Source organism: Schistocerca piceifrons, chromosome X, assembly GCF_021461385.2.
Source record: "Schistocerca piceifrons isolate TAMUIC-IGC-003096 chromosome X, iqSchPice1.1, whole genome shotgun sequence".
In the NCBI taxonomy this organism is placed as follows: Eukaryota; Metazoa; Arthropoda; class Insecta; order Orthoptera; family Acrididae; genus Schistocerca; species Schistocerca piceifrons.
The window spans coordinates 274,379,533-274,401,025 of NC_060149.1; the positions used below are offsets into that span (position 1 = coordinate 274,379,533).

The 21,493-nt window shown below is 41.9% G+C and overlaps 1 protein-coding gene across 2 annotated transcripts in view; it reads right to left on the bottom strand.

Annotated features, from left to right (window-relative positions):
* Positions 1-21,493, bottom strand: part of LOC124721112 (trehalase-like) — a 254,065-nt gene that overhangs the window by 128,625 nt on the left and 103,947 nt on the right. For both annotated transcript variants that reach the window (XR_007006270.1, XM_047245930.1), the window contains exon 2: positions 761-1,543. Coding sequence is in view for 1 of the 2 variants with exons in the window: in XM_047245930.1 (XP_047101886.1) it covers positions 761-1,543 (783 nt within the window). In the remaining variant the exon portion in view is untranslated. The remainder of the gene's footprint in view (positions 1-760; positions 1,544-21,493) is intronic.

A 21,493-nucleotide genomic window follows, 5' to 3' on the forward strand; every position in this document is an offset into this window, starting at 1 on the left:
CTTACTATTGTGTAAAAAATAGCAATTGGAATGTCTGAAAGAAAAGTAAGGACACGTTATCCCGCATGAGCGACAATCACTCGCTAGCAGCGAGTACCACTTCAGCTCACAACATGCACACATGAAAACGTGAAGTGAACGAAACAGCCGCGTACACAATAGCAATGATCGAAGTTTTATAATTTAATGTGTTTTCGTATGTTATAAATCAAGCTTAACTTTGGTAGTGGACGTGCAATCCTTAATCCCTGAGTATTCAACAGACTAACTTATTTCCCAAAAAACCAAGCAACTCAGACAGAGCCTAGATAATTCTAGAATTTCCCAAATATTCTACTTGTTGTAGTGAGAATTAGTAAAAGACTATTCCAGGGTATGAAACAATTATTACAGGGAGAGTACCATTACGCCGTCTTGTAAAACCAGAGTTAAGCACAGGACGAACGAGGAGCTGAACGAATCCAAGTCGTCAAGCAGTGTTCATCCCAGCATTATGAGAACAGCAAGACATGCTCAGTATCTTCCAACTGTAGCGTAGAAAGAAGTCGCTCCTCTTCTGGAAAGCTGGTTACCCGTCCTGCAGTTTCCACTGTTTCCTTGCTCCTCCACTTAGATTTTATTAATATTTATTGAACATAAATAAGGAAACAGCCAAGTATCACCAGTAAAGTTAGTGGATGCAGATAGTTATCTTAACGCTAAATAATCCATGCAAATCACCATGAGAAAGAAATGCAAATTTTTTAACTGAGTGACTAACCTGTATGATTCTGGACGAGGCCCGCTTGAATCGTCGCTGTATCTCGCCAAGGTGTACTTCACTCCATCTTTCTCGACGGTCACAGTACGATTCTTCATCCAGAAGTCAAATTCTCTCTCCAGTGTTGATATACTCTCGTTCAAGAAGTCAATGTCCTTTGTGAATTCATAGTAGCTTTTGAACATAGGTATGAGTAATGGAGGATGTGAACGCATTATGTAGTAAATCCTCCCACCATTTGGTATTAATCCATAGGTGTTGACAATTTCCAGAAAATTTTTCAGCATTCCTTTAACGGTGGCGTACATTTCACTGTACAGGAGACCTCTTGCGATCCAGTAGGAGTCCCAGTAGTAAAACTCACGAAATCGACCTCCGGGGACGATCACTGGATTCGGAACGTAAATAATTGAGTACTGTTCCGGATGTTCCCTGACGTCATCCTTAATCTTCCTCCCAAGGTTTTTCCAGAAATGGTTCAGCTCTGATGCCCATTCGCGGTACAATGGGTCATCGATTCTGTCCAGGAAAGCTGGATTTTCTACCCAGTCCACTGGATCCCATGGCTCAAACTCACTGCCAGGAGGGTCGAACGTATCATTCACAAACAGTTCGACTTGAAGTTTATCTGGCATTCTGTTTGTTCTGTTCATGAATTTTTCAAAACGTTCCAGTGTTTCATTTGGAGAGAATTTCATCTTCATGTCTACAAATGTTTTGGAATCGTCGTGTATGGAGGCCATTTGTACCGTGTGCAGGAGATCTCCATAGCAATAGATGTTGCTGAAAAGAGAGAAAAAAACCGTTAGCAAAATGATTTATGTCATACAGGACATTGTCTAAACGTTAGAATAATTTAAAAACATTTACAGAAAAAAACGAAGAATACCAATGCTAAGAAAAAAATTGTTACAATGTGTAAAAACATTTTCGTTACGAACTCATTTTTGTTTACAGTTAATTTGCAGACCAGTCTCAGAATTTAATGTCTCACTAAAATGTGAATTACACCTAGCTCGAAATACGACATTTGGTCTTGGATATTGCCTGATATTCAAATGGTAAGAGGAGATCAATAATGTCTTAGAGTTACTGCACATCAATACGTGTCTATTTGAAAGCTGTTTTATTATCCTCTAACACCCGCAATAAGGATAAAACTGAATTAACCTAAAAAATTATCTGAGCCGTCTTGGACTTTTCAACGATGTACTTCATTGATAAAGAGCCCTCCGTGACCAAACCACACAGATTCTGAAGAAGAATCAGAGCTTTCGATTACTTCCGTCGTCTTCATTGTCAAGGGTAAACAACTACACTGATCAACACTGATTTTTCTTTTTTGATTATAAGACTTTTTTATGTTGACTTCGTTTACCTGAATCCAAAAGTATCAATATCTGTGTCCTATCACACATAGTTTTTTATAATTTTAGTATTGGCAATTTAAACGTCTTTAAAAACGCAATATGGCCAAAGTTAAGGGCGAATTCGAAGTAATTAATTTTGCATTAGTGTATATTTGCAGTTAAAAATATTGTATAGTACATATCCGCAGGTGGTACCACTTTCTACTGTTATATTGGTAGGAATCAGATATAAGTTAGCGAACTAGTGCCCGCAAGAGTATCTAGAAGAGTGGTTCAGTGCACTATTTTATTTGTTCAAAGTGTTTATCTTGCATTTATTTTGGAGTAAAAATTGGGGATCAGGATACTTTACTTTACTTTTTTCGTGTCCGGAGCTGTCAATCTTCCGGTACAGTGGTGAGTTTGTTTAGACAGAGGTAGTCTTCATGTTTTAGTAGGCTTCATTTTATCAGACTGACCTCTACGCGGGATACAGCAGTTCTGATACGGGTTAGCATTTTCCAAGACTTGTAGTTTAATTCAGCATCCCTTGGTGGATGTTCTGAAACAGGGTAGCCGACAGGGGTTCATCGAAAGTGTAACTGAAGAACCGATATCTTCATTTTAGTCTTTTTAATCCACAAAGTGTACCGTACAGTGGATGGTGCTCATCAAATGCCTTTTTGAACTGCTCGTTATGTTCATGAACTCTCCTACGAGACTTGGGACTACTGAATCCTACAGCTTGGTACAGCTTTATCAGCGATGTGGGCTTCATGCATCCTGTGACTAGCCTACATGTTTCGTTAAGGCTTATATCTGTGTTCTTTGTATGCGCCTATCTAGACCAGACAGGACACGCGCAGTCAGCTGCGGAAAAGCAAACTACTAAAACGGTGATTTTAAGCACAACAGGTTTGACTTCCCACTCACTGCCAGTTAGCTTTCTAAGGATATTTTTCCTTGCAGCTACCTTATTTTGAGTTTTTACACAGTTATGTTTACATGTGAGGGACCTGCCAAGAGTCACTCCGAGATATGTTGGCTGGTGTGTGTGCTCAATGGTAGACCCATTCCAGTTAACGTGCAGCTTCCTATTTGTTGGGCGTGTGTGCAGTGAAAAGCGCGAACTGTCGTTGTAGAGGGATTTAGTTTGAGAGAGTTGTCGTCGTAATATGTTGACATAGCTTCTAGGGTATTCTCCAACTTTACCTCTACTTCCTCAAGGATCTTCCCTGCACTGTGATACCCAGCTAAGGAGCAATCGTGAACCCCTCATAAAGTGTGTAACGTTCATGTTGCGGAGATAAGAAAATGGTAAAAGGGAAAACTGAACTCCCTGAGTTTAGGAGTTCCGGTGGTGTTGCGTTCACCAAAAGAATTTCTGCATTTGTAAAGTAAAATGTTTCAATATCAAAAACAAAAAGAGAGTTATTTATCCTGATTTGGAGTCTGCTAGAAGACCTGTACCACACGGCAGATGCTGCATTCTGAATCAAATTGTACGTCAGATGAGCCTTCTGGAGATTCTGATTGAACTTGAGCTAAACGATTTGGTCACATATTTAAATATCCCAAAGAATACTTCAGAACTTCTAGCTTCAAGGCTGAAAGAGAAGAACTTACGAGCTCCAGGAACACGGGTAACACGTTGCAAACACAAATAGAAAGGTTTGGGACTGTGTTTTAGGCAGGAGCACTCTTTAGTATACTGCACTGGGATTTCAAACCTCATTAATAAGTTAGGAGCTGATTACAAAACAGAAGACTCGAGGCTCTTCATTGACTCAAGTAAGAGAAGTTTAAAAGGTGTGTTGCTACATAACAGCAATATTCCTGCATCAGTTCCAGCCGCTCATTTTATCCATTCCAAGGAGACGTATGAGAATCCTGAGCTGCTATTCGAAAAAATAAGTTACAGTCTACATCGGTAGAGAGGCACAGGATTTGAAGATTTTGTACATGTTGTTAGGACAACAGCAAGGTTATACCAAATACCCAAGTTACATTTGTGAATGGGACAGCTGAGATAGAAAGAACCACTGGACAACACGAGAATGACCTCGAAGAAATGCAATGATTTTAGGATCCAAAAATATCGCAGGAAAAAGCTTAGTAGATCCCGAGAAAATTCTGCTACCACCCTTGCATATTAAATAGGGGCTAATGAACCAATTTACCAAGGCATTCCAAAGAGACGCACTCGTTTTAAATACTTAACGAACGAGTTTCCTGCGCTCTCAGAGACGAACGCCAAAGAGGGTATATTTGTAGGGCTGCTAATCAGGGAACCAAGTAAAGATAAACGTTTTGAAGAATGTATGACTCATCAAGAAAAAGAGAGCTTGATTGGTTTCAAAGTAGTGGTTCAGGAGTTCTTGGGGAGGGGGGAATAAGAAAGACTCAAACTATGTGGAATACGTGAACAATATGCTAGAAAGACATAAAGTCTTAGCACGCAACATGAGTCTGAAGGAACACTTCCTTCTCTCATATTAGGCAAGTTCCCAAAAAACCTCGGGACAATGAGTGGAGAACAGGGTGGGAGGTTTCACAAAGGCATTAAAGAAGTGGTAAGTAGGTATCAGGAGCGATGGAGTTCATGCATGACTGTAAACTAGTATTGACTCCTGCACCATGATAATCCCGCACAGCACAAGAAACCACATGGCACAAGAAGTTTTTCATACAAACGGCAGAGGTACTATAGACTTTATCACCTAAGAGAACAATTGGATAGACTTTGGGATTTGTTCTTTGTAAGTCTTTAATTAGTGTGTTCTCTCTCTTCTATGAAACTAGCGCAATAGAATATATGTTTAATTCACGTTTAGTACGTTATATTGATATTATAGTTCATACGAAATGCAAAATTGTAGGTCTACAGCATGTTGCAAAGTTTTATTTGTTTTAAAAAACTTGATGTGATACATGAAAATGGAATTATATTCTGTTAATGATATATCTTAAACATACAAAATAAGTTACTACATTTGAAACGGGTATCCATTTTCTTATTCTTCTTCCTTTTCTTTTTTTTTCCTACCTGTACTATCAGGCCGCTTCGTCAGAGACTTAGTTATCGAAGAAGCAGCATTTGTTCAAATCTGGCGTAAAAAATATTGAGGCCAAAGACACTTGTTAAGTACGATGTACAAATAAGCACCGTGCACACAAAGGAAACTTACAATTAAAGTTCAAAGGTGGCCGAAAATGTCGACGTAGAGAGCAATGCGCCCATCACCATCCTCCTAGAGTGACCACTGAATGTGGTGCCTTCCGCTACTAGTACTCGATACTTATACATGAGAATTGTCAACACCATCCACTACATTCCAGAAACTTTCCGTTCTCAAACTCTGTAAAAAGAATATCATGACAACGTCGACATTTAGTCTTCTGACAGTTACAGTGATGGAAATCGAAGAAAGCACTGGCCCTTCATCCGAAAAAAAAGAAACATCTTACCATCGAGAAAATTTCATTCAGCTTATCGAAATGAAAACGGCATTAGCGAGCAATGGGACAGTATATTGTATTAGAAACTCATACCGAAGTTTCTCTCCTGAACACCACCTTGCAATATCCCAGATATAGTTTGGAACATGATTATGTATATGTCGTGTGTTACTTCTGCAACTGAAGCTGTATTCGATGATCAGCATAAAAGTGTCCGAGTAACGGAGTACTAAGGGCAGTTTGGCACTTCTGGAGAATGACACAAACAATCCACTGCAGTGCGACCTGTTCGTATACTGTATTGCGCAGAGCACTACCTTGCAATACAGGCAAGGCAGATTAGGATCAGTATAATGTTTTTAGATCCATTCCACACTATTTTAGATAAATACCGGGAAAGTACTCCATATCCTCATAAGAAGCGTAATGATTTATACGCCAAAACACAGTTAACAAAATTTACGTGGCCCTCACACAGATCGCCCACATGTCTTTCCCTCGCGTCTAAGGTTAACATGACGATGTATTATCAGCAAGAACATTCGGCCACAGAAATAAAAGAAAGGCATCTCGGAAAGGAAATTAAAAACCGTTCCCTGCATCTGTCTGAACTAACATTAGGAAACAACAAGATGGACACAGTAACGAAACTGAAGATGCCATGTGGAAAAAAAGTGTGATTTCTTCATGCTTTAAGATACAAAATAAGCATACTTTATTTTAAGTTTCGGTAGTCTTCATTGCACAGAAAATTCAGGAGTTTGCTCTTAACAACCTGATCAGAGTAGTCATTTTACTGGTTAACAATAAGAGTTACTCTCAATGTGATTGCGACTACTTCAAGGAACGAAGTTTCTCATGTATCGTTGTCTTGGAGGTTTGCGGCAAACGTGTGTCGTAATTTTCAGCTCTCCACAGCACTAAGCGGCTTACGTAGAATTCTAAGTGCGCTGCTGAAGAGCAAGGACTTCATGAGGAAAGGACCTGCAACCATTTGTGGCTTGTTTCGCAATTCTGGCTAGTTAGAGGTTTGAATAGCTGCCAACATCCACAAACTACTTGCTGAGTATCATGTTGCATCTTACGGTTGGACACGAATATTGCCAAGCCACTGAAACAGACTCCTAGTGAGTTGAAATTCGTCGAGAGAATTCGTAAAGGATAAGTGGAAAGTTGTCTTAGTTCAGATATCTGAAGAAATGAAACCAAAGTACTAATCGCGTTTGGGCGCGTGCTTCCATGTATCACATACAGGATGTTTCTGTGATGATGATACAAAAGTTCAGTGGTGATAGAGAAGGGCAAATGTATCTATCTGAGGTAGGGACACGAATAACACTGAAATTTTCTAGTTTCCTCATAAAACTTCTGGCCAATTTGGCGTTAGTCTGGTAATGATGATAAAGCAGGTACATTTTTCAAATAATTTTATTTATCTCACAACTTACACAAATTTTTAAATTCTCAACAGTTTTTCAGAATATCGTCCCATAAGTTCATGACACGGTCGCATGAAGTTCCGTCGTACCCGATCATACAATACCAATGTTGTAGTCAAGACTTTTACATTACCCTGTAGGAAAATGTCAATTGGACCAGTTCAGGCGAAAGAGATGTCCACAAAACAGCCCTGGCTCTTCTCATGCATATTTCAGGGAGCGTCTAACGTTTGCGCTCGCAAACAAAATGTGAAATGTGGATTGGGGCTCCACTACGTTGGACCCACATACACTATGTGATAAAAAGTACCCGGACACCTGGCTGAAAATGACTTACAAGTTTGTGGCGCCCTCCATCGGTAATGATGGAATTCAGTATGGTGTTGGCAACCCTTAGCCCTGACGAAAACTTCCACTCTCGCAGGCATACGTTCAATCAGGTGTTGGAAGGTTTCTTGGGGAATCGCAGCCCATTCTTCAAGGAGTGCTGCACTGAGGAGAAGTATCGATGTCGGTCGGTGAGGCTTGGCACGAAGCCGGCCTTCCAAAATATTCCGAAGGTTTTCTATGGGATTCAGGTCAGGACTCTGTGCAGGTCAGTCAATTACAGGGATTTTATTGTCGTGCAACCACTCCGCCACAGGCAGTGCATTATGAACAGGTGCTCGATCGTGTTAAAAAATGCAATCGCCATCCCCGAATTGCTCTTCAACAGTGGGAAGCAAGAAGGTGCTTAAAACATCAATGTAGACCTGTGCTGTGATAGTGCCACGCAAAACAAGGGATGCAAGCTTTCTCCATGAAAAACACGACCACACCATAACACCACAGCCTCCGAATTTTACTGTTGGCACTACACAGCCTAGCAGATGGCGTTCACCGGGCCTCCGCCATACCCACACCCTGCCATCGGTTCGCCACATTGTGCACCATGATTCGTCACTCCACACACCGTTTTTCCACTGTTCAATGGTCTATTGTTTACGATCCTTACACCAAGCGAGGCGTCGTTCGGCATTTACCGGCGTGATGTATGGCTTGTGGGCAGCCGCTCGAGCATGAAATCCAAGTTTTCTCACCTCCTGCCTAAATTTCATAGTACTTGCAGTAGATTCTGATGCAGTTTGGAATTCCTGAGTGATGGTCTGGATGGATGTCTGCCTATTCCACATTACGACCTTCTTCAGCTGTCGGCGACCTCTGTCAGTCAACAGACGAGGTCTGCCTGTACGCTTTTGTGCTGTAAGTGTCCCTTCACGTTTCCACTTCGCTATCGCATCGGAAACAGTGGACCTATGGATGTTTAGGAGTGTGGAAATCTCGCGTAGAGACGTATGAAACAAGTGACACCCAATCACCAGACCACGTTCGAAGTTCGTGAGTTCCGTGGAGCGCCCCATTCTGCTCTCTCACGATATCTAATGACTACTGAGGTCGATAATCTGGAGTACCTGGCAGTAGGTGGCAGTACAATACACTTAATACGAAAAACGTATGTTTTTGGGGTGTCCGGATACTTTTGATTACATAGTGTACGTGTTATGGCAAGAGATCAAGTGGCCCATCTTTAAAACATGCGGTGAATAGTCTCTTAGATGAATGATGAATACTGGTGCACTTAAGGTAGGGGAGCCAGACTCTGACTAATCCCTCCCACAAGTTATCTGCATATCTGTGTTAACTATAATTCTTATCAGAGCAACCACGACTATTGCGACTATTGAGAATTTCGTCTCTGGTGAAACAAGCATCTTCCGAAAAAAGTAAATACACAGGAAAGTGGGAATGGATCTTACAGCCCCTCCCCCTTTCCCCCTCCCCCTCATCACCCATTGGCTCAACACAACGCGAGGTCCGACGACAACAGGAGTTGAAGACTACACTTTCTCTGAATGGTGGAAGGGTAGATGCTGTTTCTGTATTACAGCATTGTTTGCGGCATCCATTTGACGTGCTATTAATGAGTGCTGACTGAAAGCTCTTCATCCACGTGAGCAAGCACTGATTCTTCCCAATGGGGACTCTGCGCAGTTTTTTGTTCTCCGCGGCCGTTGTATTGCAGTACTCATTGCCCCGTTACCCTTAATAGTTGGAACCCTGGATGCGTCGGACGTCTCCTACGTGGATACGTGACCCGATACAATCTGTCAGCTTCCATACGATTCCCATTTGCTTGTCATGTCTGCTATTTCCGTACCCGAGTGCAACGCCATTTCTCTGTGGCTGACTGACTACAGACGCCAACTTGTAAGAATAAACTGTAGTTTTATAGATTTCACATTTGGACTGACTATGTCAGCGTGGATACTACACCATCCGCAGGGTATTAGTGGAGTTTTCTGTCTACATCCATCGTGACACACACGTTTCAGTCGTTTCTGGACCATGGTACCTTATATCTAGGTGACATACATACCCTTCTCCATCATCACGAAAACACCCTGAGTCAGAAACGGTTATACGTCACCAATAGACGAATAGCATAATTTTTGCTCTGCGTTTTAGTATGTTGACTGATTGTGCGTGATGTAGTCTATGATATATCTAAGATGTAAATGTGGAAGATATTAACGTTTGCTAAAATGATTTGAAAAAACACCTAAAAGCACACAAAGGTGGGCATGTACGAGAGTAATAGACATTAATCGGATCCAAGGGTTCAATTTCGGTCTGCTTTACCTACCCCTTCAACAGGATGTCGCTCTGCGTATTGCACAACAACCGTAGGTGTTTCTAAGAACTTCATCTCCTGTTATTGCTTATCTAGATTGACTATACAATGTCTGTTAAGATGCTGGATCTCATAAAATTTTTGTGTAGTGGCAACTTTTGTTAGAGACGGAGAAAGTGATTACTGGAGGTCCTTGGATGGAAAGAAAAACCAAGAACAACAGGCGTTTCTGAAACAGCAAAAAAAGTGGATTGGATCTTATTCCAGAAAAATGGAAAACAGTGTCCAAAAATGCGAGAATTGTAAAATAATTGAAGAGAGACAAATTGTAGTTGCTGACATAACGAAAATTGCCCGAAAGGATAAAGGGTTCCAGTGGCACTGACGCGACTTTTTTTTTTTTTAAGGAGAAAGGGCACCATTCTTCAGTTACTGTCTCTAACACCACTTAGCGGTAAAAAAGTCGTTTCCTTAAAAATAGGGCGAGTGAAACTGAGAAGACTCTTGAAACATCGATGATTGGAAGAACATTTCACAGTCTGGTTTAAGTAATTCGCAAGTGTGTCCATGACAAGCTGCATAAGGAGGAGGGGATTCTGTATTTCTTTACAAGTAGCGTTAACATCCCACAGACTGTAAATCTTGGACGGAAATTTACCCCGATGCTTACAAAAATAGAGGAGAGATTCAGACATCAACTTGCTGAAGAAATAATCTCAACATCGATATGGACTGATTTAGGGATACTATGGAACACCTAAATTATAATACTGCTTAGTGGAGAAAGCGTTACTACAATTTGAGAATGAATGACGCTTTTCATATCTCGCCACATAACACAAAAGAAAAACTAGCTCTACGAAAAATAATAAGGGAGAAGAATCAAAGCAGTGGGTGAGATACAAAAAGAGAATTACGCGCAACAGAAGAAAGCACAGGAGACACAACAACACAAAGAGACTTCACCCAGTGGTTAAGACACTGGAATCGTATTCGGATAGAGCGAGGCTCAATTGTTCATGAGACCATCTTGAACTAGGTTAATATGAGTTGACCAGATATTTTCATGAAACCTTCAACGGTCGCAGGTTCAAATCCTGCCTCGGGCAGGGATGTGTGTGATGTCCTTAGGTTAGTTAGGTTTAAGTAGTTCTAAGTTCTAGGAGACTGATGACCTCAGAAGTCAAGTCCCATAGTGCTCAGCCATTTTGAACCATCTTCGATACTGCGAAACAAATCTCCTCTACTGCATGCACTTTGCTTTCCAAATTTTGAGAGGTGGTAATATGGACAAAAAGAAACAAAAAAACGTGCAGTAAACATGGGCTGTAAAAGTGCATACTTTATGATCTCTGAACACTTTTTCATTTTCGTTATTGTGAAACACATTTCTTCTACAGAACAAGGACTCATAGCTCTTCCGACCTCCCCCCCCCCGCCACCCAAAGAAATATGGAAGTAGAAGAGATCTGTTTCACAGTATCGAAGGTGAAGAAGTTCTCATAGTTCGTACGGTATGCATTTTAGAGCTCATGTCTACTAGACTTTTTGCAAAGAATGATCGTTCCCGACTTTGTCCAATGGGCCGAGAAAACGTGGGCTCTAAAATGCACACCTTCAGAGCTAAAAGCACCACTGCAGACTTTTTCCTATGGGACAGGATTTTGAACTGCCCTGTATAAAAAGAGATCTGTTTACAGTAATGTTACGTAACTTCTACTTACATATGTAATAACTGATTAAGATCAGGTCACAGAATATAATTTGGAAACATATAGCTATTTAAGGACGACGCTGTATAAGCAGCGAACGCAGCATGTGTCGTCGACAACGTTTCAGCTCTTTGTATGTCGAAAGTCCTTGGCCTGGCAACAGGGAGGCACTAATTCGTCTTCCGAGACTTCAGATACGTCAGGTGAGCGAATTATTTGCCTCTCGCAGTCTCTAAAGTGTGAGTCAGTAATCTCAAACACAATGTGAGCCTTCGACAGCATACGGCTTATTCGCAAATCTTCTCTCGGTCTCAGCGTAAAGATAAACGGCAGTCTGGTCTTTGCCCTTGCAGTGTTGTGCATGAAAAAAGAAGATACCTTTTGTCTCTTATTACTTCTTTAGTGGACGTCAATAGGTGTAAGACAGCAGAAATTTGTGTGTGTGTGTGGTGGGGGGCGGGGGATGTCCTGTGCCTTTATTTACTTACATCTGTTTGCTTATCCCTTAGCCTGATCACGGATGCGGATACCATCCTTTGACACAGACATGCATTTTCTTACCTCTCTGAACATAACGAGTTATTCATACACCAATGACTTCTATACTGCCCCTTCGTACTGAACTTCATGCACAGGTCAACAGTAACTTGTGTGAAAGATATATCTGTACAAAAAACAACTAACAGTCTGTATTCATAATGAGGGCAGTACTCTTGGTCGCAATACGATAGTCGTTCAAATGGTTCAAATGGCTCTGAGCACTATGGGACTTAACTGCTGAGGTCATCAGTCCCCTAGAACTTAGAACAACTCAAACCTAACTAACCTAAGGACATCACACACATCCATGCCCGAGGCAAGATTCGAACCTGCGCCCGTAGCGGTCGTGCGGTTCCAGACTGTAGCGCCTAGAACCGCTCGGCCACTTCGGCCGGCACGATAGTCGTTGTCGCGATGACTGCTCCTGGTGTGCACTCATCAGGTGAAGAAGGTATAACGCGTAGAGTGCATTAAACACTCTTCACACTCGGATGCTGAAGTCAAGGAAGGTAGCACAGACAGTAGTTCATGAAATGAAACAGCCTTCGCGAGGAGCAAAATTCAGAGTCCCACAGAACCGTCCAGATTACCGACGTCTGAAATTTTCGTAAACTCTTTAGTACGAATACTGGGATGGTTTGTTTGTAAAGGCCACTACAATATCCATCTCCAGTCAGAACTAGTGCTCCGTCTCTAATGATCTCGTCATTGACAGAAGGCTTAATGTTAATTTTTCTTCATTTTTCTCCTCGACTGCTGGATGTGTTCCCGCTGCGTAAGTTCCGTCAATGCCATAATATATATATTTTTTTACCATTATATGGAATAACAGCAGGAAAGCGATGAGCCAGGCAACACAGCAGTGCTGGCGTGCAATCTTATCTCCGAATCCTCTAGCATCTCTTAACGTTCATAGAGAAAAGCTAGATGGTTCCTTACAAAAAACACAATAATTTACTTCCACAGCCTACTCAAGTGCTCCTGACGAACAGGTACTCCACTGACAAGATATTAGGAAATAGGATAGAATCCAGTTTAGTGATGTTAGCGAAACTGTGGGTCGTTGCCAGTTGGCTAATACTGTGCTAAAGATCACTCACTACAGTACTGAGATTTATAATCAAGGAAAGTATATTTCGATTTATTTTCCCAACTTCAATTTCCAGATGTTTTTAGTAGTGGCAGAGGATGGCTAATGGTTCAAATGGCTCTGAGCACTACGCGACTTAACTTCTGAGGTCATCAGTCGCCTAGAACTTAGAACTGATTAAACCTAACTAACCTAAGGACATCACACACATCCATGCCCGAGGCAGGATTCGAACCTGCGACCGTAGCGGTCACGCGGTTCCGGACTGAAGCGCCTAGAACCGCACGGCCACCGCGGCCGGAGGCAGAGGAAATCTGTACACTGTCCGAAGTCGATTCATTACTTTCCGCTTGCACCATACGCTGAGGTGACAGAAGCCATGGGATAGCGATATGCACATATACAGATGGCGCCAGTATCGCGTCCACAATGTATTAATAGGCTGTGCATTGGTGGAACAGCTATTTGTACTCAAGTGATTCATTTGAAAAGGTTTCCGACTTGATACTGGCCTCCCGATGGGATCGAATAGATTCTGAACGTGGAATGGTAGTTGGAGCTAGACGCATGGGACATCTTATTTCGGAAATTGTTAGGGAATCCAATATTCCGAGATCCCCATTGTTAATACTATGCCAGCAATCAGTCATTAAATGTCATCATGGACAACGCAGTGGCCGACGGCCTTCACGTAACGACCGAGAGCAGTCAACGGCGTTCGCTTAGAGTTGTCAGTGCTAACAGACAAGCAACACTGCGTGTAATAACCGCAGAAATTAGTATAGGACGTACGACGAACGTGTCTGTTAAGATAGTGCCGCTAAATTTGGTGTTAATGGGCAATGGCAGCCTATGACTGACGCGAGTACCTTTGCTAACAGCATTTACCTGCAACGTCTCTGCTGTGTTCGTGAACATATTGGTTGGACTCAAGCCGATTGGAAAACAATGGCCTGGTCAGATGAGTCCCGATTCCACCTGGTAGGAGCTGATGGTAGGGTTAGAGTGTGGCGCATACCCCACGAAACCGTGAACGCAAGTTGTCAAAAAGGCACTGTGCAAGCTGGTAGTGGCTCCATAATAGTGTGGGTTGTGTTTACATGGAATGGACTGTGTCCTCTGGTTCAATTGAACCTATCATTGACTGTAAATGGTTAAGTTCGGCTATTCGGAGATTATTTGCAACCATTCATGGACTTCATGTTCCCAAACAACGGTGGAATTTTTATGGATTACAACGCGTCATCTCACCGGGCCACTGTTGTTCGCGATTGGTTTGAAAAACATGCTGGACAATTCGAGCGAATGATTTGGCCAGGCTCAGTATTTCTGCAGGGGACTTACAACGACTTGTTGAGTCCATGCTACGTCGAAGCGCTTCACTACGCCCAGTAGCCGGCCGAAGTGACCGAGCGGTTCTAGGCGCTACAGTCTGGAACCGCGCGACCGCTACGGTCGCAGGTTCGAATCCTGCCTCGGGCATGGATGTGTGTGATGTCCTTAGGTTAGTTAGGTTTAAGTAGTTCTAAGTTCTAGGGGACTGATGACCTCAGAAGTTAAGTCCCATAGTGCTCAGACCCATTTCAACCATTTTTGAACGCCCAGTAGAAGGAGTTCCGACATGACATTAGGATATACCCCATGACTTTTATCACCTCATTATAGAACGCTCTGACATTAAGCATGCGAAATGTGAGCAATTATACTGCGGTATCTGTATTTCTCACTGGTGTTAAGTGTCCACCTACTAATCACGTATAGACGTATGTGCTACGCTTGTATAGGGTGTTCCCGTGTGCCTCGACCAACACAACGTTTCTGTTTCGTTTACTTTGTCTGCGTCGTATGCAAGTGTCATACAACCCAGAGATCAACTACGCAGATGAAGAAGCGCTTGTAGCTCTTAAGGTGTGCATTTTAAAGCCCATGTTTTCTAGACATTTTTTGCTTCGAATTATCGCTCCTGTCACGTCTCTTAATTCGTATTTGTCCTATGGACCAAGACTATTGAATTAAAAATGTATACATTGTCCTATGTGACACGACTTTTGAATCACCCTGTATGTATTAATCTGCAGATTAACAGCGCCAAGAGCAAAAGAACATGAAAACTGACGAAATTTCAAATATGAGCAACTACCCGTCTGTATGGGACCAAGTTTAATAGCAACAAAAAATCATTCTTTCCTCGTTTTATCAGTGAACGGGCTGCGGTTCGAATAAATGTCCACCCATCCTAATTTTAAGTTTTCCGCCGTTTCCCAATCAGGCCATGGAGTGCTTCGTATTTAATGACCTCCACGGAGACAGGATGTTAAACTCTTGCCTACTGGCTTTGGACGGGATAGCTCCTGATTGAGAGTGTCTCGATTCACAAAAATTGCACACTTAGCAGACTAGAAGTAAATCTGTCTTAATCCAGTTGAATAACACCTAGGGCGTCGCCAAACTTAATGTCCGTTACTGAAGGGTGAATTACGATTACCAGCACTACATGACCTTACTCCGTGAGATACTGCGGAGATGTCACAAATTTCATTCACGACAATAACGCATGAGCTGGTGATCAGGAACGGTGTGCGATCAGAGCTTGTCGTCTTTCTGGCTAAATAAGAGTGATGATATTTCTCTCATCACCGGGACAGGAATTTGGTATTTCCGGTTCGCGCGCCATCGCTCCACGGAACCTAGCGCTAATGAACAAAAAGATGGCAATATGAAAAGCGTAGCAAGGCATGGTATGCTTCAGTACTGAGGCATCAAATTACAAAAACGTTCTGTTTTGCGACGAGTGTCAGATATAGCGTTACAATAATGGTCGAAAAATTCATAATTTACCCTTGAGTTGGAAAGTAGTCTATAAAATGTTACGGTGTGGGTAACGTTGTCTGAAGTTATGTGGTAAGGTATCTGACTGGTGAGGTTTCGAATGCGGTTAACTTGAAGTCAAGTGTCTAGTTTGGGATGAAGTGTCTGCCTGTTTCTAGTTATTTGCAGCTAACAGCTAAACAATATGTTGCATGGCAGAAGGATCGACTGTGGATGATCGCGTATAGTTGTCACCCAAATGAAAAATCGTTAGCTACTTTGACAACTGACATTAGAAGCATAAGTTTGAAGATTATGAACAACACAGCGGGCTTGGTGATATTGTCAATTTATAACACGAAAGGTTCATCGTCAGACGACAGTATGTGTTTGATCAGCCACTGAGATTCGGAACCGGAGTTATTTGTATTTGCACAAAGTCAGAGTCCCGTACTGTCAGATTTCAACAAGACAAGAAGATCCTTTATAACATGAGAGCAGGAGGGTCCAAGTAGGATTATTGTTCCTCATGATCCATGCTGAACAGATCGCAGGACTTAGAGCGTTTCTGCTGACATTAAAACAAGGTATCGGGAGTAACGGTGCGTGAGATTCGTAAACGAGTTGCAAGGCGGCAGGCGGCCTTGTGACAGGCTCTGTTCGCTGCCCGTGGCGATACGCTTGGCGTGCTCTTACAGAAATTATCAGGCCACCATTAATGAGTGTTCGTAACACCTTTGGTTTTTCCGCGGACTATAGCCTTCGTTGTTCATTGTTCACGAAAGTTTATCCGCGCGACTTAGCGCTTACATTGATAGACTTTCGCCTATAGCTGGTGACGTTCGGAGACACCTATCTTCACGCAAAGTTACGTTACAGCATGAATTGTGAGTTCTTCTTGTCCAAGCTCTGATTACTGCTGGTATTTCTGATAATCATTGTAAACATTGGAAAATACAGGAAAGCAGAAATAATTTTATTTCTTCAGAAACCTCCAGATACTTTGTCCCTTTGTTGTATATATATTATTATTTAAATAAATCCCCTCTATAATCACCTACATATCGATCGGACGTTAAGCACAAAAATCTCTTTCTCCTATAGAAATTAAGAGCAAGTTACAACTTCAAGTTTGAGTTTTGTTTTGCTGAACACACGTTATCACTTTAACTATCTGCGCATTTTTTAAAGTTACACCAGACTGGTTATGATGATTGGTACATTTAACGTTCGGGTATAAGAATACAAACGAGACCAACATATAATACCGCCATCCGCGGATATGAAAATATGTACTGTTGCACCTGACAAAGCTTCTGCTACTAATGAGTAGTGTATAAGGATAAGAAATCCTTCAGAAAGGAAACTCGAAACCGGTAATAAGGAAATAAATAAATAATCAGAAAATTGGGGCTATTTGTGTCATAAACTTTCTAAATTTTATGCGATATATATCTCGTCAGTTATCACAAATGTCAGAAAACAACACCTATCACAACACAAATATCCCACTAGGCATTATACAGTATAGCTCACTTACAGTAAGTAGTGGCTCCATTCCCTGCCCCATTCACAGAGGGAGTGAAGGAAAAATGCTGTAATGCCTCCACCTCCTTCATCCTCACGTTCCTTACGTTACACGAAACACATAGCGAGGGTAGCTGTTATTTTTTGTTGCTGTCTGTTTTGAGTAATAGTTTTCCAGATGAATCCAACAGCATTTGGTGAAAGAATGACGCCTTTCCTCCAAAGATTCCCAGGTTCGGTTCTTCGAGTATCTTTACAAGTCTCATATTCCCTGATCTGTCTATTAAAACCAAAGCCGCACGTCTTTGAAATCCTTCGGTATCTTTCACCATGCTGACCTGACAAGTATCTCAAGCACTCGATTTAAACTCTTTTATGAATTTTACGAAGTACGAAATTTTTGTTCTAGGGAAATAGTCATGATTGCTGTATTTGATAAAATAATATTTTTGTCTGGCAATTAAAATAAATGTTTCAACTTTTAAAAATGTGACGAAAGCGCGTGATGAAAAATGGCAATTTAGAGTTTTCTCAGACGTAATTTGACGACTAAATTATACAAAAAAAGATTAACTCTGCTTTCGGTTTCACATGGCAAAGAGTTATCTGATGTACGATGCTTTTGTCAAATGTGGTTTCATAGATGTGGGTTGCTATCTTTTTTACTGAAACTGAAATTAATTTGATGGATATACTCAGAACTATTAATTTAACGTACAAAAGGAAGGGAGGAAGATTAGGATTTAATGTTCCGTCGCGATCGAAGTTATTAGAGACGGAGTGCAAGCTCAGAATGTTTCAAGAATAGGAAAAGAAATCGGCTGTGCCCTTTGAAAGGAACCATCTGGTATTTGCCTGAAGCGATTTAGAGAAATCACGGAATGCATAAACCTGGATGGCTAAAAATGAACAGTCCATCCTCCCTCTTACGACGTAAGAGGTTAAGCTAGTCTTAATCGGATCTGCAGGTTGGATTAACAACTGGTTTGGTTCACTGGCCAGTTAAATACGTAAAACTCACAAAATGGAATTTACACGATCCACATATGGACCGTGATTTGAAAAATCAGCATAACCCGAGGAAGCGAAACTAAAAGTTTTTCTTCCTTTACGTGTATCTCAGAGCCAATTCACATATCCAGAAGTCTATCATGACTGAAAATGGTTTTGAACGCATGACCATGCTGCCGAACACGTTCAGATTGTTCTTATAATCTTCCCTAATATGAACCGAAGAGCTCTCCGAGGAGATATAACATTGTTCTTTTAATTCTCTGAAACTACGAGCCACCAATGTGCTTCAGAATTTATACGCTAGGCTCGTATTCGGTAAGAGTATAGTTGAAATTCCAGGTGTGTCATCCTCGGAATCCCTAGGTCATTTGAAGTAAATGCACAGGATAATTTCTTCAAAAAGACTGCATCTAATTTCCTATAACTGGTCCATCTCTAACTTATGCTCATCCTTTAATGACATCTATGTCGATGGCATGGTGCGTTCTAATCTGTTTTTTTTCCTTGATTTTAGTGCCGGTAGTAATGTTATTAGATCGAGAGATAAATATTTAAAGGGGTTTGGCTACTTCGGAGCGAAGACACAGCCCATTACACTTTATGGAAGGATGGAAATTGGATTTAATTCTCTAAGCACGTCAGACGTTAGGACTCTGGATTGGAAGAGGAGGAGTAGAAAATGAACTTCATAGCCGGTGGCCTCCGAGACCTCACACCTTGTGACATTTATCTGTGGTTTTACGTAAAAGACCGCGTTTTTATCCCCCCTATACATGACACGCTCGAAAGTCTGTGACATCGCATTGTTGAAGCTGCGAATTCGATAACGAGAGGCCAGCTATTTCGTGTGTGGAAGGAACTGAGCCACCGTTTTGATACTTGTCGTGTAACAACATGGTGCTCACATTGAATACATAAACATTTGAACATTTCTTTTTCCAGGAACGTTGGAATTGTTTTTCTATCTTTTGTAGTTTAGAAGCAATAAATGTTTGAGATTTGTTCCATCATTTTGAATAACCCCGTAACGATTGCAGAACAGGGATTTGAAACTTATAACTACCAAAGAATGAGTTCATTAAATCACTTAAGGCGAATGATAGGATGATTCCTTCAAAAAGGTCGCCGTCCTCTCTTCGTCCAATCCGAGCCTATGCTCCGTCTAAAATTTCCCTTAATCTGAAACGACGTTAAATGCTAATTTTCCTTTCCTTCGTACAAGGTGTTAAGCTTTAATTCTCTTTCCTGTTGACGCAATGAAGATGAACGAGTAAGACGCAGCACTCTTCGACGTCTCTTAACCATCCATTGCTACTGAAACCCTGAAAGGGGAATCATCATTCACGCCAACGAGAAAAAAATTTTCTTTCCGAAACTCCATTTCGAAACGGGAGTCTTTCTATCGGAAGCGCTGCCTCCGCAGGAACGTGCCTCCCGTTGGCCGTGGTAGCCGCGCCTGTATTGTGAACTGTCGTCTCGATACAGCTTTCCTGACTGGCTGTCCTTGGGAGAACAGCTGACCGTCACGTGAGGACAGGCTCCCGGGCCCTCCTAGTCCGCTTTGCGCCGTTCCTAATGGCACGTTGTACTGGATAAAACCGGCACTCACCGCTTCATGGTGTGATTTCAGGATACTGACATTAAAGCAGGCAAGCAGTCAACCACCAGTCGCCTATTTACAATAAAGCGGTGAAGAGCGTCGAGAACAATGCACGCGTAGCCGGTCACCTCTGCCGTTGTATACTGCCGGCATCTTTAATCCCACCATTACCACACATTACCACAAAGGATTCTGACAGCGTAAGATCAGCAGTGAATCTCCTCTTGATACTTTTCACAACAATGAGTAACGCTAATACGGTGTCATAATTCACCGACTCTGCTTTTTATTCCAGCACCTGATTCCACGCTGCAGAAAAGAGAATGTAAATGACTCAGCACATTCAAAGGACATCCGTACAGGCATGACGAGACAGTATTGCACAGACGAACCGAGTGTATTCGTTGCTAATAACCGGACTGTACGGAGGTCACAGAAGACCTGAAGGCTTAGAACACCTGCAGTCAGGTGACCTTCCTTTGCTTACCGTTTAATCTACGGCACTGAGGTCAGTGGATGTAGATTATTGGACTATAGCTGAAGTTACTGGATGATGATACTGCCATCTTCAAGATAGAAATAATGTAGATTTGAAAATAAGTGTTTCGTATTGCTCAATAGTCTTGCCGCGAGGTGAGATTAGACAGGTGAACAACCTAATTACAACCAGGATGAGAACGTGAAAATGCGTTCCGGACCACATGTACGAGAGCGTGCTGAAAAGTAAAGCCTCCGATTTTTTTTATGTGAAAACTCTTACAGCTTTTTTAAATAAGATAAACGTTATTAACATTCTATATCTTTATTCTTCGTGTCCGCCTGCGTTGCGTAGCGGTGGCGTTACCGCCTACCACGCCGAGAGCTCGGGTTCGATTCCCGGCAGGGAACTGGGTGTTGTGTGTCTTTCATCATCATTGACTCGCAAGTCGCCGCTGTGGCGTCACCCAAAAAGGACGTGCAATACGGCGGCCGAACAACCCCGAATGGGGTCTCCCGGCCAACAATGCCATACGATCATTTTTTTAATTCTTCGTGTCACATATTTATTTCTCGACATAGTCACCCTGGCGGTAAACACATCTCTCCCAACGAGAGTCCAGTTTGTTGATACCGTCACTGTAGAATGTTTGACTCTGTTGACCGAGCCACAACGCCACCTCTGCTACCACCCCTTCATTGTTGTCAAAGTGAAGTCCTCAAAGTGTACTTTGAGTTTAGGAAACAAATGAAAATCGGATGGGGCCAAGTCGAGACTATATGGAGGATGATCGAAGACAGTGAATCCAAGGCGTCCATCTATATTTCAGTTTGTGTCATTTACTAACACACCCACAGCTCCTGTTTCTACTATTGTGCATTTGTTCGTCATCTTACACCTTCTTGTTACCCCCAACATGCCATACTTATATTAATGGCACAAAAATGATTTTGTTTTAAAACGGGAAATAAATTTATAAATATCGTATATTGAGAATAATTCTCTTTCGCAACGAGACGCACTACTTATTGCTGTTTTTTGCTTGA